The sequence below is a fragment of the Mesoplodon mirus genome (genome assembly GCF_964341445.2).
Source record: "Mesoplodon mirus genome assembly, chromosome: 15".
NCBI lineage: Eukaryota > Metazoa > Chordata > Mammalia > Artiodactyla > Ziphiidae > Mesoplodon > Mesoplodon mirus.
Genome location: NC_138991.1, coordinates 16,041,045 through 16,066,345, shown reverse-complemented (window position 1 = coordinate 16,066,345; position 25,301 = coordinate 16,041,045). Strand labels below are relative to the sequence as shown.

Below are 25,301 nucleotides of genomic sequence, written 5' to 3'. Positions count from 1 at the left end.
AAGGGCACCAACACAGCTTAACAATTATCCCCACCTCCAGGAATAATTCACCAAGTGGAGGGGGCCGCGCTCCTGGGCACCCTCGGGAGTCTAGGTGATGTTCAGCTAGGCCACAGCAGCAATGAGATGTCTGCTTGTGCTTGGAGGCTGGAAGTTATCTGCTCCCAGAGTTTTCTTCTGCAGAAAAGTTTTCATTTCAGCAACACTGATATAGTGCTCGTTATGTGCAAGCACTTCACATATATTGATTCACTGAATCTTCATAACAGACCTAGGGATTATCATGTTCCCCATTTTACACGTGACGAAATGAAGGCACGGCGAAGTAAATTAATGCAGCCAAGGTCACACGGCTAAGAGGTGGGCAAGCTAGGATTTAAACTTGGCAGAAGAGCTATAGAGGTTGTGCTCTTAACTACAGCACTGTATCCCTCTCCAGTTCTTAGCTAGATGTTCCCTGGGAATTCAAGATTGGATTCAGGGTTTCTATGAAAACACGTGTGTGTATGACTTTGTGTGATGTGTGTATGTAGGCATTTTTCTGGGGAGATGGTCGATAGTGTTTGTCATCTTCTCTAAGAGGTCTATCCTTGGTGGAAGATTTGCTTACAAAAAAGAGGGTTCAGCTGCTGAAACTTAAAAAAAATTGAAAACAACTGGACCAGTCAAACGGCCCCTCTTTGCAGTTAGGGAAACTGAGGCCCAGGGGAAATTGAAGCAAGGAAAAGGAGCTTGTCCCAAGGCCACAAGCAAGTTGGTAGCAGTGCTAGTACCCAGGACCCCAGCCACCTGCCTCTTATTCCCCTCTTCACATTTCCATAGATGCAGTCGCTTTTGCTATGAGGTGCTCAGATCCTTGCCATGATCCTCCCAGGAGGGCAAACGAGCCACTGTCCTTGATGTATGTCTTCCTGTTCCCTGGGAGAGTTTCAGGGCCCCTGGGTACCAAGCTGAGCCACCCAGACTTGTTCACTCAGTGAGGAATGAGGAACAGGACCTGGTTCTGGGCAGATGCTGGGGGAATATTTGCCCCTCCCACGGTCCCCTCCACCCAGCCAATCAGGGTCTACAAGGGTTGGATGCATCCTAGGAGACAGCCAGATTTCTGTTCCTTCCCAGAGAAAAGCTGGGGCTACGGACTCCACGATGGGGAGGAACAGACCTTTGCAGACAACTCTGTGAATTCAGTGCCACAACCATCCCTAAGTTATAGATGCAAAATGGGGGTTCCAAAATGGCGAGGAACTTGCCCAAGTTCTTGGAGGGAGTATAACAGCACCTGGGTGTAGCTGAGGCTGAAGCCCTGGGGAGATCCCCACAATGCTCATATCGGTTTCTGAATCTAAACCACCAGGAGAGCAGGGCCTCCGGGAGGTGACTTTCTGCCCCTCCTGTGTCCTCACTTTTCTTTTGTGGTGCAGACACATCCCCAGCAGAAGGTGCCAACCTCAACGCACCCAACAGCCTGGGTGTCAGCGCCCTGTGTGCCATCTGTGGGGACCGGGCCACAGGCAAACACTATGGTGCCTCAAGCTGTGACGGCTGCAAGGGCTTCTTCCGGAGGAGTGTAAGAAAGAACCACATGTACTCCTGCAGGTGAGGAAGCTTGATTTCTCCAGCTGGGAAATGGGTACACTTGGGCTAATGTCCCCCTGGGTCTGTCCTCTCTCTGAATAGGTCCCAGAGGCATCTGTCCTTCAACCCCTTCAAGCCTCCTCTGATTTCTCAGTCCTTGCAGATCCAGATGGGAACATCTATTCTAGAAACTTCATTTATTGATCATAAAGCCATTGACTGACATTTATTGAGTACTTACTATGTGCCAGGCACCATACTAAGTCTTTGCCTGTATTAACTGTTCCCAGAAGCTCATTGTTATTTTTCCCATTTAGCAAATGGGGACCCATTTGCTTGGTTTAGGATCAAGCCTACCCTGAAGCCTCAGAGGATGAGGACCATCCCCCAACCTGGTGCTTTTTCTGGGGCAAATAGGGTATTGGCCCTGGCCTTTCCACCTCTCTCAAGGCCTTGGAGATCCCTCCTTCAAAGAATCTCACATTCTGGGTAACAGCAATAATAAAATAATGGTAGCTGTCAGTTACGAGCCCTTACTATGAACAGATTGTGTGCTGAGCCCCATTAAGGTAATTATCTCATTGTCACCTGTCAACACCCCTCTGTGGTCGTTACTATTAATTCTCATTTTATAGATGAGGAAGCTGTGGCTTGGAGAGGACTAGGAATTTGCCCAAAGTCACCCAGCTTGAATCAATGTCAGAGCCCAGATTGACACTCAGGGTCCCACCCATAACCACTGTGGGTACTGCCTCTATTCCATATCCCCACCCAGAATGTGGCTTATGTGGACCAAGTATTGACACTGATCCACAATCAGGAGCCCACTCTGGGCTCTGGGATTTTATAGGATATGCTGGAAACAGCAGTGCCTTGTACTTGCAGCTGAGTGATCTGAGGCCATGTGTCACCTCTCTGAGCCTCAGTTTCCCCCTCAGTTTCCCCATGTTTAGCGGGACAGGGTTGGGCTCTCAGAGAGTCCATAGGGCCTTTCCAGCTCCTGGTTGGTTAGCAGAAGAACTCCTGGGATGAAAGGTTTGAACAAAGAGGCTGGAGGTCAACCAGATGGCCAGGATCCTGGTTCAGACCTGGGAGGGGGAAGGCTGTCTCTTCTCTACCCAACCATCCAAAGCCCTCCCCAGATTTAGCCGGCAGTGCGTGGTGGACAAGGACAAGAGGAACCAGTGCCGCTACTGCAGGCTCAAGAAGTGCTTCCGGGCTGGCATGAAGAAGGAAGGTGAGCCTCGACCCTCCCCCTGCCACCCCACTGTCCCACCTGCACCCACAAGCTCCCGGCAGCCATTTACAACTGCGGCCACAACTTTATGACTCGGTGACAGGCCCCAGGGTGACTGGCTAATGGCTGAGAGGAGGGAGGGCCTGAAAATCTGATCATAGGGAGGGGCTGGGCTTGGTCTTGAGAAAGATTCCAAGAGATAAGCTCCCACTTTCAGCTACTCAGGTTCCCAGCGCCACCACCCCTGCCTGCCTTTACCAGTACAAGGAAGCCAAGTTGGGTGTTTTTTCTTAATATACTATTTCAAACATTAGGAAAAGTGTAGAGAATGACACTACGAACATCCATGGACCCACCACCCAGACTCAGCAAATGGGAATGGGGGCGGGGGTGGGAGAGTTCTATACCTGAGCTTCCTCCCCAAGCAGTTTCTTAATCTTCCTTCTTAGGCATCAGGTGACCCAGCGCCCTCCCGTTCTAGGAAAGGGAACAAGGCCCCAGACTCATCCTGGGTGGAGGAGGATGGGAACGCTGGGGCACAATGTTTATTCGGGTCTCCCTGGCCTCCTGCCACCAGCAGATACCAGTCCCCTGGCTGGGCGTTTCCACAGTTGATAGTTCCTTTCATTCTCATGACAGCCCTGTGTGGCACTATTATCCTTCCTGCTTTTCATGGACGAGGGAACTGAGGCCCAGGATGGTTCAGCAACTTGCCCAAGGCCCCGCAGCTGGTCAGACAAGCTCTGAGGTTTGAACCCAGAGCTTTGGACCCGAGTTCATTGCTGCTTGGACGATACCTCAGTGCTGCCTACTGTGCCCTCCAGACCCCAGGAATGTTTAAAAGTTTTTCAGCCTAAGCTCAGGAGGCAAACATCTTTTAACCACTTCTCTGGGTAACTTGAGCTCATTTTCAAATCTCTTTGTCTCCTTCTCTGCCCAACTCACTTTTCCCAGCCCTGGGACTGGCTCCCAGACCTTCACTTCCAGCCGCAGCTGTGGCACAGCAGCCAAAACCCTTGGTCTAGTTCTGTACAAACACACACACCCCACCCCACCCTACCCCGCAAAAGGATCCTGGGACCCAGCCTTCCCCGGGCAGGCTGAGAAAGACAGGAACTTGGCTTTGCTTGTCTCCCCTCCCCGACTCTACCTCTGAGCCCCTGTTTTCTCTTCTCCCTCCCTGGGAAACATCTTCTGGGTCTCATCCCTACAGAGCCCTTAGAGTTCACTAGCCCTGCGCTGGGAAACCTGGGCCTGTGATCCTCATGAACGAGTGCGTGGTCTCCAAGGTCCGTTCTGGCTCGCAGCAACACAATTCTTTCATCCAGACCTCAGTTATCCTCAAAGTCGGGGAGGGCCTTTTTCAAAAGGCAGATGCCCCCCTGCTCTCCCCTACCCAGTTATCAATGGGATTGAGCCACTCTCACCTTGAACTTGAGAACGCCTTTGTGGAATGAGAAATGTTATGAATGGGGGACTGCCCTGGTGGTCTAGTGGTTAAGACTCCATGCTTCCAGGGCAGGGGCGCAGGTTCGATCCCTGGTCGGGGAACTAAGATCCCACACGCTGCGCAGCGTGGCCAAAAAAAAAAAAAGAAAGAAATGTTATGAATGGGAATATGAGGCATGTATGAACAGCTGGAGGCAAGAAAAAGATTGAGAGCTATAGTCTAAGAGCCAAACGGTCTAGGGCTCTAAGAGCCAGTGATTCTATCACCCCGACAGCCTAAGATTTTAGCTTTGAGAGAATGAATCTCTCATGTTAAAATTCCAGGCCTTGTGACAGGCAGATGGGAGAAAGGTTGGCAGCTCACCTGAGCAGATGGCTACCTTCCTAGGCTGTAGGTAGCCTGGTCCTGCCTCTGGATGGTCTTTACAGATGTCTCTTGTTAAATATTCAGAGTCACTTTCACGTGTCACTTCGAGGAAGTTTCTGCCCCATCTGGGCTCCAGTGTTCGCATCTATAAAATGACAGGGGTGGATAATGAAACCTTGCATCTCTGTGAGTCTAGCTTTACGCCCACTGATCTACCTGTACAAGTACATACGGCCCACCAGGACGTGTGTGTTTGTCCCCTGATCCTCCCACTGAGCTGCCACAGAGGCAGCAGGCTCGGATCCTGGCTCCTGGAAGGGGAGGGAGGGCCCCCGGCCATTCAGCCTTAGCTTAGCCTTGAGAACAGCCAATGGCTTCTTGTCTTGGAGAGAGTGGCGTTACTCCAGGAGGATAGGAGGATCGACCGATAGCAAGGGAGTGTGAGCTAGTAAAGGTTGGTGCTTATTTACATGCTTGGGTTAACCAGGAGATCATGACACACGCAGTTGCTTGGTTGCTTTGAGAACAGGCCAGGGTAGCAATGTGTTCCATTGCCACTGTGGTCAAGTTCTGGGAAGTCAGGACATTACTAGCTCTACCTAAGTCTTATAGTCCCAACACCCCTCCTCGGCCTGGTGGGAGGTTCTCAAAGCCAAGAGAGATTCTGGGTGGAAGCCCCAGTGGTCAGGAGAGTTGGGAACAGTTTCTATCCCCCTTCCTTGATGGCCTTAGGAAGATCCGGGGATTAAAACTCAAAAGTTGTCCCTGGGAGGCTTCCCTGGTGGTGCAGTGGTTGAGAGTCTGCCTGCCGATGCAGGGGACACGGGTTCGTGCCCCAGTCCGGGAAGATCCCACATGCCGTGGAGCGGCTGGGCCCATGAGCCATGGCCGCTGAGCCTGCGCGTCCGGAGCCTGTGCTCCGCAACAGGAGAGGCCACAACAGTGAGAGGCCCGCATACCGCAAAAAAAAAAAAAAAAAAAGTTGGCCCTGAGGACAGGAAGGTATGGGCCGCAAACGTAGCATTTATAGACCAGTCAGGTGTATACGAGGTCATCAGATCTACCCCCTCCCCATTTTACAGATGCGGAAGTTGAGGCCAGAGAGGTGATGTGATTGGGTCGGGGGTGGGGGAAGGCAGGACTAGAGCTCAGGCTCCCCAGAGCTGAGCAGACACCAAGGTCCCTGGATGAAAACTAGTAGTGATGGCCTTGGGAGGTACCTTCTCGGTCTAGATTCCTGAAACTTCCTCTCAACCACAGGGAAGGGCTCTAAATCTCAAAGTCTTATAAGTTTGGCCAGAGGCTATTCCACGGTGGTCAGAAGTGTGTTCCCTGAAAGAACAAAGACTCTGGGAAGAAATCTGGGGAATCAGTGGGCTCAACAGCCGGTCTCAAATTTCTTCCTCTAAACCAACACCTGCCTGGGCCCCTGCTGGCAGACCCAGGACAAATGTCTGACTCCTGGCGTTGGAAATCCAGCCCAGGACGCAGAGCCCGGGGTGCAGGAGGTGCAAGCTGGCGGTAGGCCAGGGGACGTCTGATAGGCCCTTCCTGGGAACCCCGGCCCAGCAGCCCCCTACGCCCCGACTCAGGGGTTCTCTCGGAAGACAGGCTGGTCCTCCTCTCCGCCTCTGCCCGGGCCGGTTAATATTCAATAGAAGTTACCTTAGGTCCCCGACCCTGCTAATACTGAGCAAACATGTGGAAAACATCATTCCGTGACTGAGCTCGCGCCGGGCACTGATAACACCGGCCTAACCTTGAGGAGCCCAATCCCCAGCTGCTGACAGCAGCCCTTTTCTTAGGCCGCCACTTGGCGCCCTGGTGGGTGCGGGCTGGTAGCCATGGGAGGGGTGTTGCAGGTGGGGCGGGACTCGGGCAGGGGAGCGGTGCTGGGAGCTGGCGTCCGTCCAGGATGGTGGGTCTGGGGAGATGAGATTTCTTACCTTGGGACCTCTATCATATCCCACTAAATTCCTGGGCTCCCTGTACACTATCTGACTTTCATTCTCTGATTTCAACAATGTGTGAAATCAGGAGAGAGTTGAATAGCGGGAATGTCAACGTTCCATTGAGAAACGGGGCATAGGATGTGCCCAAGAATCAGAGCTTGTCTCATCCTGCACCTTTTTTCAGCCGCTCAACAGATATTTATTGAGCACCTACTGTGCGCCAGGCTCTGTTCTACTTGTTGGGGCTACAGCAGTGGACAATAGGGATTATGTTCTGGCTTTCTGGAGCTTTTCTTCTCTTAGAGAGACAGAGAGTGAAGAAAGAAACAGAGAGTAAGTCCCAAGAAGAAAAATAAGGCTGGAGAAAGGGCAGAGCCTGCGGGAGAGATACCACATCAGACAGGATGGTCAGAGCAGGTGTCTCTGAGATGGTGATATTTGCACAAAGACATGAGTAAATTAAGAAGAAGCAGCTTAGCTGCAGGGGGAAGAGAATTCCAGGCAGTGGGAACAGCAGCGGGAAGGCTTTGAGGGAGAGTGGCCGAGTGAGTCCCAGAACAGCGGGGAGGCAGGTTTGACAGGCAAAGAGAATAAAAGCGAGATGGGAGAGACAGGACCATCGTGAGGAATTGTCTCTTTACTCTGGGTATGATGGGGAGGTCCTGGTTTTGAGCAGTGGAGGGATATGACCTGAGTTGGGTTTTAGGGGATCCCTTTGCCAGAAGCAAAGTGACCAGTGAGGAGGGTCTGAACTACCCCAGGGCCCAGCCCAGAGTGGGAGCCGCAGATGGATCTTGCAAAGCTTTCTGATGGAATTTGGAGTGTGAGCCGACGGGGTAGTGAGAAAAAAGGCATATAGTGAGACTCCCAGGCTGGGAGGAAGAATGAAACTGCCTGTTCCTGGGATGGGAAAGATGCCGAGGAGCAGGTTTGGAGGGAAAAGCTTATAGATGGGGAAACCGAGGCCCAGAGAGAGGATGTGACCCCCACCAGCAATGGAGAGTGAGGGATGAATCCCGACAGGAACCCAGGTCTCCTGCCGCCTCGTGCTCCCTCCTTCCAGCTTCAAAAACATTCCACCGTGAGGCCTCCCGGAATCCAAGGGCCAGGCCAGGGCAGCAGAAGGACCACCTTACATCTTAGGCCAGGATGGGGACACCCGGGGGTTATGAGGCCCTGGTGGACGGAGGCCCTGGGACTCTTGAGTTCCTGGCAGGGAGCCCCGCAGTCGGTCAGGAGGGAGCCAGAGCTTTCCCGAGCTGCTCCTGAGAGGTTTGTCTAGAGCACATGCACTTCCTGCTGATGACTGAGACCACCAGGGTAGGTGGGGCCTCCAGATCCCCTTGTCCAGGCCTTTTGCCTCCACACTCAGGAATCCCTGACCATCTCCATCACCCAGAGCAATTCATTTTGCTTGTTTTATACACTTTCGTCTGGAAAGAAAGGGACCCTTTTTCAAAACAGCGCTTGAAAGCCTGTCAGCTAGACAGATCCCCTCTTCAAAGTTCAAGACCCACCTTCAGCCCTCTGCCAAGTCATCACGACCTTGCATGCCTCCAGTGATGGCTGGGTCACTCCTACAGCCACCCAGCTGTGTGTGGGGCAGTTGTGGCACTTGGCAAGTTCTCCCACAAGCTGGGCCAAGACCCATCTCCCCGCATTCCCACATGCTGATCTGGGCTCTGCCCGCTGGACACTCCCCAGCCCCCCCGCAACTCCCACCTCCAACCCTGTTTCCTTTGTTCCAGGCCAGCCTTGCAGTCCTTCCCTCTGGGTTCAGCCACCTCCCCTTGCTCCTCAGCCACCCCTCGTGTCACGGGAGCCCCCCACCCCCACCTCTCTCTGCCTCCTCACAGCCGTCCAGAATGAACGGGACCGGATCAGCACTCGCAGGTCGAGCTACGAGGACAGCAGCCTGCCCTCCATCAACGCGCTCCTGCAGGCCGAGGTCCTGTCCCAGCAGGTACCAGGGGACCCTCCACCCACCTGGGGATCCCTCACCCCAAAGAGGAACCTCAACTCCACCCCTGACCTCCCCAGCCAGGCCCTGGAGCAGCAGATGGGAGGGCCCTCAGCTATCGCAGAAGGGAAACTGAGTCCAGGGTCACTCGGCCAGTTTAGTAGCAAAGACCCACAGCCGGCACTCAGGGGCCCTGTGGGGCCTGCATTCTGCAAGCCAAGCAGTTTTCTCTCTCGCTGAGGGCCTGAGATCAACTTAGCCCCGAGAGAAAAGAGGAGTGGACATGTGGACAGAGTAGCACATGGGGCTCAGCCAACCCCTTGCTGTGTGACCTTGGGCAAGTCACAGCGCTTCTCTGGGCAGTGGTTTCTCCACTTATCCGATGAGGATGAGGATTTTTGCTCTCAGGGCTGAGGGGTTCCTTGGGGTTCAAAGGAGCTGGTGGAGGAGGGTGCACGGGGCAGGCAGCAGATAAAGGCCCAGAGAGAGCTTCTTCCCCCGTAACTGCCTCCTCAGCATCCTCCCTTTCCGGTTTTCCCTGAGCTTCCTTCAGAGCTGAGAAGGCACCCACAGTCCAGCTCCCCTTTTCCAGACAGGAGAACTCTCCGGGGCGGGGGCTCTGTGCAGGGGACAGAGAATATAAGGAGGGCCCGGCCATCTCCAGCATTTTCCTTCATCTCCCCCAGATCACCTCCCCTGTCTCTGGAATCAATGGTGACATTCGGGCAAAGAAGATCGCCAGCATTGCGGATGTGTGTGAGTCCATGAAAGAGCAGCTGCTGGTGCTTGTCGAGTGGGCCAAGTACATCCCAGCTTTCTGCGAGCTCCCCCTGGACGACCAGGTGAGGGTGAGCACGGTCTGCGGGCAGTGCGGGCCCTGGGCAGGTGGGTCCTGCTGGCCCACCTGGGATATAGCCTTGGACTGGTTTGATTTTATTTAACAAACATACATAGTGCTCATGTGTGCCTGGAGCTGTTTAAATCACTTTATAAATATTAGCTCATTTAATCCTTCCAGCAACCCTAGGGGATCAGTGCTATTATGACCATCTTATAGGTGAGGAAACTGGGGCACAGAGAGGTTAAGTAACTTACTCAAGATCACACAGCTAGTATCCAACACAGCTGGTATTAGCACAGGCAGACAAGCTTCAAAGTCCAGGCTAGTAGCCTCTGCACCACTGCCCCAGGCAGCTCTCCTGGGGAGGATGTTGGTAGGGGTTCAGGGGCAGGGATCAGGAGGTTTGGGCTTGAGCCCTTGCTCTAAGATAGGTTCTCTGTGTGATCCTGGACAAATTACTTTCTGTCTCTGAGCCTCCATTTTCTTATCTGTAAAGTGGGAATTGTAATATCCACTTCAGAAAGCTGTTGGGAGGATTGAGGACATTGCCATTTAAAAAAAAATTTTATTGGAGTGTGGTTGATTTACAATGTTGTGTTAGTTCGGTGTACAGCAAAGTGAATCAGTTATACATATACATATGTGCACTTTTTTTTTTAGATTCTTTTCCCATATAGACCATTACAGAGTACTGAGTAGAGTTCCCTGTGCTATACAGTAGGTCCTTATTAGTTATCTATTTTATATATAGTAGTGTGTACATGTCTGTCCCAATCTCCCACTTACCATTTGAAAAACGTGAATCATGTAATGGGGCACCTACACAGTCCCAGGCCACGGCGGACCTCCCTAACTGTCAGTTTCTTCCTTGTATCCCACCAAGATGGTTTAACTCAGCATTTTATTTCCCAAAGTACCTTCTTTGGAATACCAAAAAATGTCCCAGGGGAAAAAGGGGGCTGAAGGGGCAGGGGCTGAGGACAATTGAGTTTCTGAGATACTGTAAATGGTAGCGCCTGCCCAGGGCACCCCCGAGGCCTCTGCAGACACTTTCCCTGTTTGGGAAAGAGGAGCTGGACTGGGTCACCTTCTCAGCTCCAAGGGAAGCTGAGGGACACCAATGGATAGTGTTCCAGGTACCGGCTCCTAGCTCATTTGCTTCTCTGTTTTGCACATTTGCACAAAAGATTGGCAACACATGTCAGTCTATTAAAGTTTCTGAGAAGTCTTCAGGCAAGGCAGCTATGGAACTTTGGGAAGCCTAGGGCTTCTCGAAGTCTTCTGATGCCCAGGCTCTCCTGGAGTACATTCGTATCACCTGGTGGGATACGCTGTGGAAACCCTGGTTTGGCTGGTCCTCACCCTCATACGGGGGCTGGATCAGATGCCCTCTCACACGGATTCCTGTCTGCTTTGGAAGGGATGACAAGGCAGGGATCTTGGCCGAGCTGCCCCTGCCTTTTCCCTTGCTCCTCATGTTCTGGCCCTGGTCCCCTCTGCTGGAGAGTCTGCATTAATGTTTAATCCCTCCTGTTCCTTCCCAGGGGCTCAACAGGGCAACAAGATCCCCCCCAAGCTAAGCAATTGTTAACCTCGATTTCCCACCTAAACCTTCCTGGCTGGGGCTCAGAGCATTCTCAGAGAGCAGTGATGGGTGGCCAGTAACACAGAATAATCATTAACATCACCACCCCCCGCCTGCCCGCCCCCAGAACAGCCACCATGTTAGGGGGCTAGACCCAGGGCTGGGAGGGTTCCCAGCTCCCCATTCACGGTGTATAAGGAGCTCATCTTGCCCAAGATGGGTGAGGCACACCTGGGAGAATTAGGGGCACTGTCTGTCGACATTGCCCCAGGAACCACCTTCCAAGTTTGTTTGCTTCTTGGTTTGTCTTGGACATCAACCCATTGAAACCTAGAAGGCTGGGTAGCATTGGATAAGCGGACTAAGGCTTGGAGAGAAAGAGCGATTTGCCCAAGGTCACAGAACAAGGCAGCCACAGGGTGTGAATCCAGGTCTTCTGCCTCTTGATTGCAGAGGCGCTGGGGTAAGTGACGAAAGTCCTGCCTGGTGCCTGACGTATAGGAAGTGCTCGATAATCAGCATCCTTTGGCTTCCTTTTGCCCTGGTCATGGAGAGGGAGCTCTCGCCTCTAAGGCTGTTTGCCATTTCTCCTCTTTTCCTGTCACCTTCACCAGGCTTAACTATGGGGGAACAGATGAGGTAAGGGCATGGCTGTAGGAGGGGCTCGATCTGGAGAGGATGTTAAGTAGTTGGCTCATCCATTCACCTATTCCTTCCTGCTGCATTCAAACAAATATTTATCGAATATGTGCCAGGTATCCTCCATGCCTTAGAACAACTTCACCTCCTTAGAGAGGCCTCTTATGATCTCCTCATCGAATGCAGTTGCTCTTGCCCCATTGCTCTTTATCACATGACCCTCACGTTCCTTTCTTCTTCCCTCCCTCCCTCCATCAATCTATTTTTTCTTTCTCTCTCTCCCTCCCTCCCTCCCTTCCTTCCTTCTTTCTTTCTCCTCCCCCCTCCCTCCTTTTCTTTCCTTTCACCATTGTGTCCCCAAACAAGTGTCTGGCACTTAGTAGACACTCAACATTTGATGACTACAAGAATGAGCAATCCAATGAATTAATGAATAAAAGCATTTTTGCTTCCTAGTTTAGCCTGCTAAAAAACATCCAAACTCCCTAACCCAACCTTTCAGATAAGATCCTTGAGGCTACCAGCCTGCTACTGTTTGACCAGTCCCATCCTTTGGTCCTCATGCAAGCACTGAAGCAGGTGGTTCTGAAAGGGCAAGCAATGTCCTCCTGTGCGCTGGCAGGGCTCCCACCTCAGACTTCAGTCTTCCAAGGCCTCCCTGTCCTCTCTGTAGGGAAGGGGTCGGTCAAGCAGATCCCCTGCCAAGGACCAGTGCTCACACCTTTGCCTCGGGAAGCAACATCCATGTCCAGATTCTTATAACGCTTTCTCAGAATCTAGAATCTTCCAGCGTCAAGTGGGTGGATGCCTTGGAGATCTTCTGGAGTAATGATTTCCCAAACACAACGGGTGCATCAGAATCAACCAAGGAGCTTGTTAATTTCAGATTCTTGGGCCCACCCCAGACATACAGAATCAGCGTCTCTGGCAGTAGGGCCTAAGAATCTGTGTTTTTACAAAACAGTCTTCATAATCTTTCATAGCTGATCCATGGGTAGGAATTCAGGACCCCGGAAAAAGCTCTAAAAGTTTTAGAACTTTTTGGGTTTGTAGACCCTCTTGAGAGTCTAGTGAAAGCCCTTAAGTCTCTGCTAAAAAAAAAACACATACCCAGTTGTTACAGTTTTACCAGCCATGCAGACGAGGCCCAGAGGGGAGCAGCAGCTACCCTGGACACAGCAATTCAAGGACAGACTCAGCATTTGGTCTCCCGGCTCTGAGCACATGTTCTTTACCTTTCCAGGCAGTTTTATCCGTTATGGGAGGAAGGCAGCAGTTTTCTTTTCTTTTTCTTTCTTTTCTTTTCTTTTTTTTTTGACCGCACGGCATGTGGGATCTTAGTTCCCTGACCAGGGATTGAACCCATACCCCCTGCAGTGGAAGTGTGGAGTCTTAACCACTGGACTGCCAGGGAAGTTCCAAGGCAGCAGTTTTCTGATACCCATTTTATAATTCAGGCAGGTAAAGGCAAGGAGAGCATTAAGCTGACTTGCCCAGGGTCATTGACTTGGCCGGGAGCAGCCTTCCCAGGGGTGCGGACACCTTCCCAGGGGTGTGGACACCGGACGCCATCCCTTCTCTCTTCCAGGTGGCCCTGCTCAGAGCCCATGCTGGCGAGCACCTGCTGCTCGGAGCCACCAAGCGCTCCATGGTGTTCAAGGACGTTCTGCTTCTAGGTGAGGATACTGCCTGCCCAGCCAGGGCTCTGCAGAGGGTGTGCCCAGCACGGAGCACACCCGGGCATGGGAGATTTCCATGGTAGTGTGCAGGAGTGAGGGAGAAAGATCAGGAATGGTCCTGTCCTCAGTATTCTCAACCGGATACGCCACTCAGATGCAAAGAAATGTGGACGGACTCGAAGAATTAAATTCCCCAGCATGCAAGTTAGAGCACAGTCAGGGTTAGCCCTGGAGTAACCTGTGCATTCTGATGTACTTTCTGGAGTAGGAGCAAAAGACATCCAGGAATGGCACAAACCCCCAGCCTATGTCACCTATGCCTTCATAGCATGTTTGTTTATTATTTTAAATGCTTATATAGGGTAGTACACCATGAGCCCTAGTCTGAGTACTTTACAAATACTAACTCCTTTAATATTACGACCATATGAGGTAAGCTCTGTAATTTATTCCCATTTTATAGATGGAAAAACTGAGGCACAGAAAATGACTTACCCAAATATATCTGGCTAGTCAGTGGTAGAAGCAGGACTCAACCCAGGCAGTCTAGTTCCAGAAACTGAGCCCTTATCCTTGGTGCTTTTATGCCTCCTAAGTGGCCCTTTAATGTCATCAGTGTTGTGGGTCTGTTGTCATGTTGAAGAATGGAGCTTGGGTGATGTGAAAGGGGTCCTAGGAAGTCAGGCTCCAGGCCCAGTCCAGTGACTGCAAGCAACTCATTCCTTTAATCTGGGCCTCAGCTTCCTCATCTGTAAAATGGGTGTGACAATCCCCACAGGCCCCTCCTCCCATGGGCACCAGCTGCATTATAACTGCCAATGGCAGGGCTTGTCCAAGGCTAGGGGAGAGGGGTACACCCAGGTGGCTTCCCCATCCCCTCTCCTTCCCAACCCATCCAGGCAATGACTACATCGTCCCTCGGCACTGCCCAGAGCTGGCAGAGATGAACCGTGTGTCCGTGCGCATCCTGGATGAGCTGGTGCTGCCCTTTCAGGAGCTGCAGATCGATGACAACGAGTATGCCTGCCTCAAAGCCATCATCTTCTTTGACCCAGGTACAGCCCACACCTCCCACCCTCCCCTGATGCTCCAGACCCTCTGTCAAACTTCTCCTACTGGGTTATGTACCCTGCGTTTACCACCTCATCTCTTTAGTACATCAACCAGGAGAGGCCATTTCTATTAGCTCCATTTAACAGATGAGGAAAATCAAGGCTCAAAAGGCTGAAGTGACTTGATAGGCTGCACTGACTCCAGAGGCTTGGTTTTTTTCTTTCCCACTTTACCCTTCTTACCCTTCCTCCCTGCTTTCTGCTCCTTACCTCCTACCATCCTTCTTTTCTTTCCCTCAAAAAATTTTTTATCAAAATAATATTTACACACACTTAAAATGGAAGTAGTCTTCCCCACCACACTTTTCCTGTCCAAAGCCTACTCCCCATGGGGGAACCATTTCCAATTCTTTTTACTGTTTCTTCTGGCAGTTACCTCTCCAGCTCTAAATAAAATGCTAACCATTCTATTCCTTGGTTTATCCATTTTAGAACATACTTTCCCTCTTGTGATAGTTGAGGATTGCACTTTTCTCTATCACCACTCCCATCTTTTCTCCCCCATCCTCCTAATCTATTTTTCTTGCTATTTCAGTGTCTCTACTGTTCGCTTTTATAATGTCCTGCGCTTATGCTATCACTTCTTGTCCCATTACCTGTAGGCAGTATCTCCTAACCCTTCATTAGCAGGATAAAGATAATGCACCCCACTCTCCCCATTCCATCTACTGACTTTCCACCTTCACTTTTTTTTTTTTTTGCGGTACGCGGGCCTCTCACTGTTGTGGCCTCTCCCGCTGCGGAGCACAGGCTCTGGACGTGCAGGCTCAGCGGCCATGGCTCACGGGCCCAGCCGCTCCGCGGCATGTGGGATCTTCCCGGACCGGGGCACGAACCCGCGTCCCCTTAATCGGCAGGCGGACTCTCAACCACTGCGCCACCAGGGAAGCCCCCACCTGCACTTTTATACAACATTGTTGTAGTTGTGTCTTTGTGCAAAGTGTGATTTCATTTCACAATGTCAAGATGGATGCCTGGGCTGCAAAAGCCTGCTGGCTTCCTTCCCTCCTTCCATGTTAGAGAAGACCTACTGTGTGCCAGATGCTGTTCTTAGGGCCAGGCCCTCCTTGCATGGAGATCGCCTCTAGTAAAAATAGTGGTAAAGAGGAAATGAGCACTGTTTATGGAGTGCTCACTAAGGCTCCGTTCTAAGCGCTTCCTGTGGATGATCTCGCTTTCCTACTTGTGAGGTAGGAATTGTTATGATCACTATTTTTCAGATAAGAAAACTGAGGCACAGGGAGATCCATTAACTTGCCCAAGGTCACACAACCAGGAAATGGCAGAGCTTGGATTGGAACTTCAGACTATCCAGCTCTCAAAGCCCATGTTCCTACCTACCACACGCTATTCCCCATTTCTTGAGGGGGGATGATTTCTAGTTCTAGTTTCTTCGAGAGCCTGGCCCAGGCTGCGTCCCCTGTGGTGCTTGGCACGGAGCTAGATGGATAGTAACTGCTCAGTAAAATGTTAAGGATTACTGATGCTGAGTCAGGGTCAGCAACCTGGCTTGGATGGGCAGGTGACCTAGGACAGGGCCGGGCACGTGGGTGGTGCTTAATAAATATTTATTGACTGAATGAAAGAATGCACGAACGTGGCCCAGAAGAGAAAGCCCTGGACTGGGAATGTGGGTGAAGTTCTCTTTCTGCTGCTTACTTTATCCATAAAAGAGGAAATAAAAGAGGAAATAAATGTATTACCTCCATGACGGTTGAGATTAACTATTGGATGACCACTTGAATCACCTTCTTAGTTAAGGATCTAGAATGTATCTACTGATTTTTTTTTCATTGATTCATTCATCCTTCCGTCCATGTACCCATCCTCTCATCTAATTATCTATTCAACAAATATTGACAACACATGGTTCTGAGGGGTGGGTTTAAAAAGACAAAAGAGACGTATGCCTGCCTGTACAGAGCTCACAGTCTAGTGGAAGTGACAATTACATCCTGTGTGCTCAGTAGTGACGGAAGAGCCACAGAAATTTGGGGACACCATGGACACTGAGAGTGCAGACTTTGGAGGGTGGAATGGAGACAGCTTCCTGAAGGAAGTGTAAACTAAGCTGAGGGCTTCCCTGGTGGCGCAGTGGTTGGGAGTTCGCCTGCCGATGCAGGGGACACAGGTTTGTGCCCTGGTCCGGGAAGATCCCACATGCCGCGGAGCGGCTGGGCCCGTGAGCCATGGCCGCTGAGCCTGCGCGTCTGGAGCCTGTGCTCTGCGACGGGAGAGGCCACAACAGTGAGAGGCCCGAGTACCGAAAAAAAAAGAAAAAAAAATAAGCTGAGACCCCAAGACGACACAGCCAAGGGAGCAGAGAAGAGGGGAAACTATTCTAAGGCAGCAGAAGCAGTGTGTGCCGAGGTCTGGATGGTGGGACTTTACCTGGGAGTCAGGAGCTCTAATTCACATCATGGATCTGCCAACAAGCGGCTGTGTGGCTTGGGCCAAGTCCTTTCCTTGTTCCATGCCTCGGTTTCCCCATATTTAAGATGAGGTGGTTGCAAGGTACCCTCTTGGGTGTGTTCCTGAAGTCCTGCCCCCCATCTTCCACTCCTTTCTCCCTGTTCTGCATCTTAGAAATGTGACAGAAACCTTTTTCTGCCTGGGTCTAGGAAGCTACAGCTTGCATTAGTGCACTCTGGTTCTTGAGGACCGTGAATCCTTGCCCCAGCGCTGCTGGGGACTCCCTATGTGAACCTGGGCCACGAGGTCCCCCATATCAGGGCCCCAGGAGTAAGGGGACATCTGGATCCCACCTCCCCAGATGCTCCAGGTGGCCCCCACTGCCTCCCTTGCACAAGCTCTCCCGTTGCAGATGCCAAGGGGCTGAGCGACCCGGGCAAGATCAAGAGGCTGCGTTCCCAGGTGCAGGTGAGCCTGGAGGACTACATCAACGACCGCCAGTACGACTCACGCGGCCGCTTCGGCGAGCTGCTGCTGCTGCTGCCCACCCTACAGAGCATCACCTGGCAGATGATCGAGCAGATCCAGTTCATCAAGCTCTTTGGCATGGCCAAGATCGACAACCTGCTGCAGGAGATGCTGCTGGGAGGTCCGTGTCCGGCCCAGGAGGGGATGAGAGGTGGGCAGGGCTGGGGTGGGGGGCCTCTCCAAGAGACAAGCCCCAGGCAGACCTGCGTTCACCTCTCAGCTCCATCACCTCCTCACTCTGTAGCTTTCGGCAAATCCTTTTACCTGCCTGAGCCTCAGTTTCCTCATCAGGAAAATGGGGATAATGATCTGTTAATTCAGGTGCTGAGAAGCTAGCATGTTCCAGTCACTGTTCTAAGTGCTGGAGTTTCAACAGAGAACAAGATTCTGTCCTCCTGGAGGTTGTGTATGAGTGTGTGTGTATGAGTGTGCACGTGCCTGCCACTGTGATAAAGGCTCGTGGAAACAGATGATTATCAAGTATATAATAAAGAGGGCAACTACAGATTTTGAAATAACCAGGTAATATGATAGAGTATAACTGAAAAGGGGCCTCTTTAGATAGGTTGGCCAAGGGAGACTTCACTGAAGTGGTGACTTTTATGCCACAGACCTGATGAAAGGAAAGAGAACATTTAAAAGCCGAGAGAAACATTCCAAGAGATGTAGTGCAAAAGGCCCTGAAGCAGGAGAGGCTTGTGTCTTCAAGAAAAATAAGGTTGTGAGATGGGAGGAGTTACGTGAGATGAAGGTGGAGATTGAGCAGAAACCAAATCATAAACATTGTCTTAGAGGCTATGGTCAGAAATTTGCATTGTATTCTCATCACTACTCTTATAAGAAGACTGAAAAATCAGACTAATGTTTTAAACAAACTATCCTGATTGTTGGGTAGAAAGTGAATTTCAGGGGAGCAAAGTGGAGACAGGAGACCCCTGAGAAGTGTCACTGTCTCCAATCAGGGGAAGGACAAGGAGGCTAGGACTAAGGCATGACTGGAACTTGATCAGCATAGATGAACTTGAACATCTATTTGGAGGAAGAACCCACAGGATTTGCTGATTGATCAGATGCGGGTGGTGAGGGGAAGGCAAAGAGTCGGGGATGAAACCTACATGTTTGCTTTGAGGAACAGGAATGGTGGTGGAGTAATTTACTGAGATGGGGAAGACCCAGAAAAAAGAGCTGGAGGCTGGGGATGGTGGTGGTGGTGAGGGATCCATTTTAGACTTTAGTTAAGCTTGAGATGACTGTTAGATATCCGGGTTGAGTTATCCAGGAGGCAGATGGATGTTTGACTCTGTTGCTCAAACAAGTGCAAAGGTGAAGATGAGAGGCAGCTTCGTGGTGTCCCAGAAACTAGGTGCCAAAGAAGGAGATAGAGGAAGACTAGCCAGGGGATAGGAGAAAAGCCAGGGAGAGTCCCAGCATCCAAGAGAAGAGTGTGTTTTAGTGGGGACAGACATTTAATGGTGTTAAATTCCACAGGAGGGAGGAGGCTCTTGGCGATTGCATTGAGAGCAGTGTCAGAAGACCGTGGGAAAGGAAACCAGATTTGAGGAATGGGAGCGGGCATTACAGAGTGAGTGAGTTGGAAAGTGGAGAAGTGGGGATAGCAAGCGTATACTGCCCTTTGAAAATGTTTTGCTAAGGGGACCTGGGAGATAGCTGAGGATGATTGCAAGGGAGTGATCATAGTGATGCGCCACGGGATCTTGGCTGACGTAAGAGGAATATGGATGGGTGACAATAGTGAAAGGTGGGGGTCAGTGAAATGACAGCCTCAATAGGGCTGAAGAAGTTTTGCAGTGATGGTACTAGAGGAAGTGAGCTGGAAAGGTAAGAGGCAGGGTCTAAGTGAAGATGATTGAACTTAAGATTTTGGAGGCAACACAGTTACTGGTGATGGCCAAGGACAAGGTTTCTCAACCTTAGCGGATACTTGGGACTGGACAATTCTTTGCTGAGGGGGCTCTTCTGTACCTTGTTTAACCACATGCTTGGCCTCTACCCAAGATATGCCAGTATCACTCCTTCAGTGGTGACAAATATTCAGATATTTTCAAAGGTCCCCTGCAGGACCAAAATCACCCCCAGCTGAGAACCACTGTCATATGGTAACTCCTTTCATTCTCACTTTGACCCTGTGAATATGGGGTCATAATGAATCAGGTGTCACTGAGATCAGGGTCAGGAAGGAGCTTGTGTTCTGTTGCCAGATAAACATGAGTAAGATAATTAATCTCTTCGGGTCCTCTCATCTGTAGAATGGGTTAATAATGATACCCACTGTACAGGATTGTTGTGGGGATTAAATAATGTCAAACATGAAAAGTGCTATAAAACAGTACCTGGTACATAATAGGTGCTCAATAATTGATAGCTATCATTGAAACAGGTATACTTTAGAGTCCCCTTGCAAGCCCTAAAATTCCATCATTGTCATATTAGTGAACATAGCCTATTACCAAACCTTATATATATGGTACTGTTATTCTCTGACACATTTTTTGAAGCAGTAACTGTGTTCCAGACACTTTGCTAGGACCTCGAAGAGAGAAGAAAAATACACCTGTAATTGTAATGCTCACAGACAGAAGTGATCGTTCCCAAAAGATGGGTTACAGATAAATGACGGTGGGAATTCCAAGGAAGGAGAGGTTTACTTACTACTGGACTGGGAAGAGTCAAGAGAGGCTTCCCAAAGGAGGAAATATGTGAGCTGGAATTTGGACTTAGGGATATTGGGGGAGCGGGGGAAGGGGAGGTAGACGGCGTCTTTAGGGGAAGTGACACAGGAGCAAAAGCACAGAGCTAGGACAGTACAGGGGACACATCGATGCTATAAGTAGGTCATTTGGGCTTCAGATGTAGGGGATGAGGCTTAAAGGTGAGCTGGGACCAAATGGTTGAAGGACTTGCACACCAAGGATCTTTGACAGCCATTGATTGAATCCATTATATTAACATGTAATCAATACACTGCTTGCTGCAATATTTAAATGATCTCACAGCTTCTTTAGATGCCCCTTGTTTCTTCCAAATCACTTTATTCTCTTGGTTTTTGTGTCCTCTCCATACCTTCATGAAGCCTGTGGATAGGAATGGAAGCCCCAGTTTACTAACTTGGAAATAGGAACCCAATAGGCACCATCAGTATTGGATGGGCAGGTTGATTGGCCACACTTGAGGAAGATGGTGCCTCAAGGCCCATGGACTTTATCCCAGACTCTTTCGTCCTCACTGAGTACCCCTTCTACCTGCAGGGTCCTCCAGTGATGCACCTCATGCCCATCACCCCCTGCACCCTCACCTGATGCAGGAACACATGGGCACCAATGTCATTGTTGCCAACACGATGCCTGCTCACCTCAGCAACGGACAGATGTGTGAGTGGCCCCGACCCAGGGGGCAGGCAGGTGGGCAATTGGGCTTCACCCAGGAAGGGGTGAGGTTGGGGCCTAAGAGGGAATCTGGAGAAGGTCGGGTCTAGAAGATGGGAAATGGGATAAAACAGTTCTCTGTGCTCCAGGGTAGGGAATGAGGGGTGAGACAGTCCATTGTGAAGGCTGTTTATTCAGTGAGGTGATGGACAGTCTCCACTGAATGAAGCGGCCCTTGGGATAAGGCAATCCACTGGGTGAGGCTGCCCATTGGGTGAGAATTCCATTAGGTGATGTTGTCCACTAGGTAAAATTGTTCATTGAAGTAAGACTGCCCAGTTGGGTAAGGCTGCCCATTAGACAGTTGGGTGAGACTATTCATTGGATGAGAACCTCCACTGGGCTAGATTGCCCTCTGAGGTGAAATCTCACAAGAGTGAATTTGTCATTGGGCAAAGTTCTTCAAAGAGTAAGATTATCATTGGGATGAGGTGGCTCACTAAAATGAGGTGGCATTTCATTGAGATTGTTCTTTGGGAAAGCTGGCCATTGAATAAAGTTGGCCCAGTGGGTCATAGTCAAAATTATTTTCTGAACTGGTAATGGGGCTGGGGCCATTAGTTTCTGTTACTCAGCTGCCTAAAAATCAAAGAAATGGTATTTTTTGAGCCAGTTAGCCAGACCCTTGGGTCTCATCTACTGCTGTTCCTTTTCTCCAAGAAAGGATGTTCCTGTCACATGTCCCATTGTCCATAGGGAGAGTCAACTTGGGCCCTGGTTTGAGAGCAGCAGCCGAAGTCTCCATATCAAATGGTGGAAGAGATGGGGGCTATGGGGACTTGGGCAAAAGGTTCTGACCTCAGAACCTGACCCAGCCCCAGCCTTCCAGACCTCATGGAACTTAGACTTGGTGATTTGGGACTCAGAAGGTTTGGGCCATAGGAGACCTTAGAGAGAATCTAGTCTAATTCTCTCCTTTTGTAGTAGAGGAAACTAAGTCTCAGAGAGGGGGACGAACTTTCCCAGGACTCTTCGTTTACTCCCCAAAGGGCTGGCATTCTGAGCAGCCCCTGTCTGTCTCTCTATCCCTCCAGCCACCCCTGAGACTCCACAGCCCTCGCCGCCAGGTGGCTCGGGGTCTGAGCCCTACAAGCTCCTGCCAGGAGCCATCGCCACAATCGTCAAGCCTCCCTCTGCAATCCCGCAGCCGACGATCACCAAGCAGGAAGTCATCTAGCAAGTCACTAGGGGGAGGGGGCTCTGCCAGCCCCCCGGCCCCCTCAGAGAGCCCCTGATGGTCACTTGGTCACAGTGAAGAATGCTGTGACAACAGGGCCAGTCCCAGAGCAGTAATGGAAAGGGCGAGGGCCCTAGAACTTGGGCTACGGGCCACATCCCACTGCCACCCTTCACTGCCCGCTCTGGTGACGGGGCTGTGACTTGGGGAGACCTCAGTTGAAACATCCTCCGCTGCCTTGGACAACTTTTCTCCCGCCGAAGCCACTGCCTTCCCTTCATCCTTCACCCCAGCTTCTTCACCCCCAAAGGAGTGCTGCCTGGAGATGATGCAAGACCTTGCTTAAACATGGCTCCCTCCCCACTCAGATTGGGTACTTTGTCCCTAGTACTGCCACATTGTCAGACACAGAGCCCTTCTAGGCTGGGTCAGATGGTGGCACCTTACCCATCCCTGTTCTCCTGTCCTAACCGCCACTGTCACCTTCCTCAGCCATCCTAATATCTCCAAAGCCACCTCTCCAGAGGCTGAGGAAGACTTGCAAACAACTCCCCCAGTCATCCCGGGAACATTTTAAAAGCACTGACTGGAGCTAGGCGCGGTGTAGGAGATTGTCGAGAAGGGAGACGCCATTTCTCCTCTAACCCCTGGCTCTTTCCTTCTTCAGGGATTTGAGTGGAGCCCTTGAGTCAGAGTGATGATCCCTACAGGCGGCCAAAAATGAGAGAACAGCCCAGGGTGGACACTGCAGCCGGGAGGTGGGGGGAGGGCTGGAGTGGTCAGAGAAGGCAGCAAGGGGTAGCCTATGCGCCAGGCCTTTAAGGAAGGGCTGGATTCCAGCTGGTGGAGCAGATGAGACAGGACGTCCCAAAGAAGAGCGAACAGCCTGGGCCAGGCGGGGAGGTAGGAAGGAGGGTGTGGAGGGAGATGATGCAAGACGGGGCGGTCTGGAGCAGAGGGGGCACACTGGGCAGCCTGGGTACCGTGAATGCCAGACTGAGACCTGACGACTTGGGTCCACGGGCTGTGAGTAGCCGGGGAGTGATGTGCAGTGAGCTGAGCTTTCAGGCGCTGAAGACCGCAGTCCTACAGAGAGGGGAGGTTTGGGAGACATCACATGGGGCCTGATGATGTCATCCAGGTGAGAGAGATGAAGCTGGGGATGGAGAAGACAGATGGGTGAACCTCAGGTCAGAGTGGCAGCAAGGAGGCATTATTCCACAGGGTCTGTCTCAAGGGCTTCCTCCCGGCGCTGTCTTAAGGCACTTGACCTGCACCATCTCCTGTCATCCTCCCTACTCCCCAGAGATCGTTAGTGAAGATGAAATTGAGATCTAAGAGGTTAAGTCATGTTTCTGGAACTCAGACAGCTAGTATGTGACCAAGTCAAGACTTGATCCCAGGTCTGCCCGGATCAGGAGCTCTTAACCTCGGTGGCTGAAAATCTTCTCTGAAAAGGCCCTTCTCTCCTCACTGGGATTGAGTGGAGGGACTTCCTGCCCGCTTCAGCAGCCTCAGAAGCCAAAGCATCATTCTTCCCAGGAGCCCTGCCCACACCCAGGACTAAGATTGGCCTGAGGCTGCACTAAAGTCCACTTCGGGTCCAGAATCCTGTGTGCTGATAAACAAGGAGAATTCATGGCTCCTGGATCCCTTTTGTCTTCACTCCCCAAGTCTGGGGAAGGGGCATTCAGCGGTGCATTGGGAGATAGACCAATGTGACCTGGCATTCTAAAGGTGGGGTGGTTTGGGTGGGAGCAAGGGAGAGGTAAGAAGGATTGGATTTGAGACCTGCTCTGTGGAGCATCACTCAGGGTACCTTCTGGAACCATTAAACCCCAGGATGGAACAGCCAGCACCTCATCCATGCAGAATTTTGGAGGCTTTGGGAAAATTCTGGAAAGTGCCACTGGCCAGTAGGAATTAAAGAGATGTGTCCTGGGATTGGAGCTGTGCTTAGGTAGGAGAGTGAACAGTCAGACTGACTACCTGCCCTCCACCCAGGGCTGACCCTCCTGAGTGGATGCAGGCAGCACCCCAGTGCCCCCAGATTTCACCATTAGTGATTGTTCCTTTTTGTGAAAGAAGCATGAAGGGTATTGGGGCAGGTGTCCAAGGGCAATTGCTGCATCTCCAGTGCTATCAGGGTTGGCTTTCCTGCTCCACCAAGCCAAGTCCCCAGTCCCAGGAGAGGTTGTCTCCTGCTTGGGGTACTCCATGCTTCCTCAGCCACCCCTTATTCCTGGGGCGCTTCCCCAGAAACCCCAGCTAGGGCGCTCAGACTAGTCTGGGGCAAGGTAGGGAAACTGGAATCATTTCTGGTAATTGTCATTCCCCCTCTTTGCCCCTCCACACCCCCCCCACCCCGCCCCAATGTTGCCCAGGCCTCTATCTGTCATGGGAGCAAAGCAGAGATAAGAATTTCCCATGGGTGGGGTTGAATAGCAGTGGCTTTTAACAGTAACAATCTTCTGGGCCAGGGGACTAGTTCTTGGTCCCAAATCAACCTCCCTGGAGGAGAAATCCATTCTACTTTAATAATGTTATTGCAACGCAGGAAACACAAAACAAAGAGAATTTAGTTTTCTGACTCTAAACTGAGGACACGACACCACATTGGAAAATCTTTTTTTTTTCTTCACTACCTGAGTCGTGGCCCTAAAACATAAGATCTAATGGACTAAAAGAGGGTTGGGAGGGCAGGCACAGACCCTGTAATTCCTCCACTGAGACAATCCCTTCTCTAGGCAGCTCTCAGCAGCTTCAAGAACCCACATGGCTCTCCTGAGGGTGGACAAAGGGGAGCAGACCGTCGGAAATGGATGCTCCTCGATTTATTGTGATGACCAAGCCAATTATTTTGCCAAGTCGCTCTGTGATTTGCCTTGATTGTGACGAAATTTGAGATTTACATCGAGCATTTCTGGAAATGGGCTGTGTCCTGCCAGACTGATCAGCATCTTCCAGTGGGTGTGGATGCCATTGGGTCCTGTGCTGTCCCCTGAGCCCCTGTCACTGCCACCCAATGGGGCAAAGAAGCAAAAAAGATTTCTTACTCTTGTGTGTTTTAACAAAAGTTTATAAAAAAAAATAAATGGCGCATATGTTTTCTAAGTCCTTGGATGGGTGTCTTTTCTTCCTTTCAGGTGTTAGAAATAAGAATGAGAATAGTCGGGTAGTTCTTTTTTTTTTAATTAATCAATTAATTTATTTATTTACTGGCTGCTTTGGGTCTTTGTTGCTGCACGCGGGCTTTCTCTAGTTGTGGCGAGCAGGGGCTACTCTTCGTTGCGGTGTGCAGGCTTCTCATTGCGGTGGCTTCTCTTGTTGCAGAGCACGGGCTCT

At 51.0% G+C, this 25,301-nt stretch overlaps 1 protein-coding gene across 5 annotated transcripts in view; it reads left to right on the top strand.

Moving 5' to 3' along the window:
• HNF4A (hepatocyte nuclear factor 4 alpha) overlaps nucleotides 1-25,070 on the top strand; it is a 32,923-nt gene extending 7,853 nt beyond the window's left edge. For 2 of the 5 annotated variants that reach the window (XM_082644812.1, XM_082644808.1), the window contains exons 2-10: nucleotides 1,422-1,596; nucleotides 2,718-2,812; nucleotides 8,437-8,543; nucleotides 9,227-9,382; nucleotides 13,194-13,281; nucleotides 14,184-14,339; nucleotides 17,221-17,487; nucleotides 20,603-20,755; nucleotides 21,814-25,070. In XM_082644812.1, coding sequence (XP_082500938.1) covers nucleotides 1,583-1,596; nucleotides 2,718-2,812; nucleotides 8,437-8,543; nucleotides 9,227-9,382; nucleotides 13,194-13,281; nucleotides 14,184-14,339; nucleotides 17,221-17,487; nucleotides 20,603-20,755; nucleotides 21,814-21,956 — 1,179 coding nt within the window. In that variant the 5' untranslated portion in view covers nucleotides 1,422-1,582 and the 3' untranslated portion in view covers nucleotides 21,957-25,070. The remainder of the gene's footprint in view (nucleotides 1-1,421; nucleotides 1,597-2,717; nucleotides 2,813-8,436; nucleotides 8,544-9,226; nucleotides 9,383-13,193; nucleotides 13,282-14,183; nucleotides 14,340-17,220; nucleotides 17,488-20,602; nucleotides 20,756-21,813) is intronic. The other 3 variants (XM_082644809.1, XM_082644810.1, XM_082644811.1) reach the window with 3 other exon arrangements.
• Nucleotides 25,071-25,301: the final 231 nt, after the last annotated feature.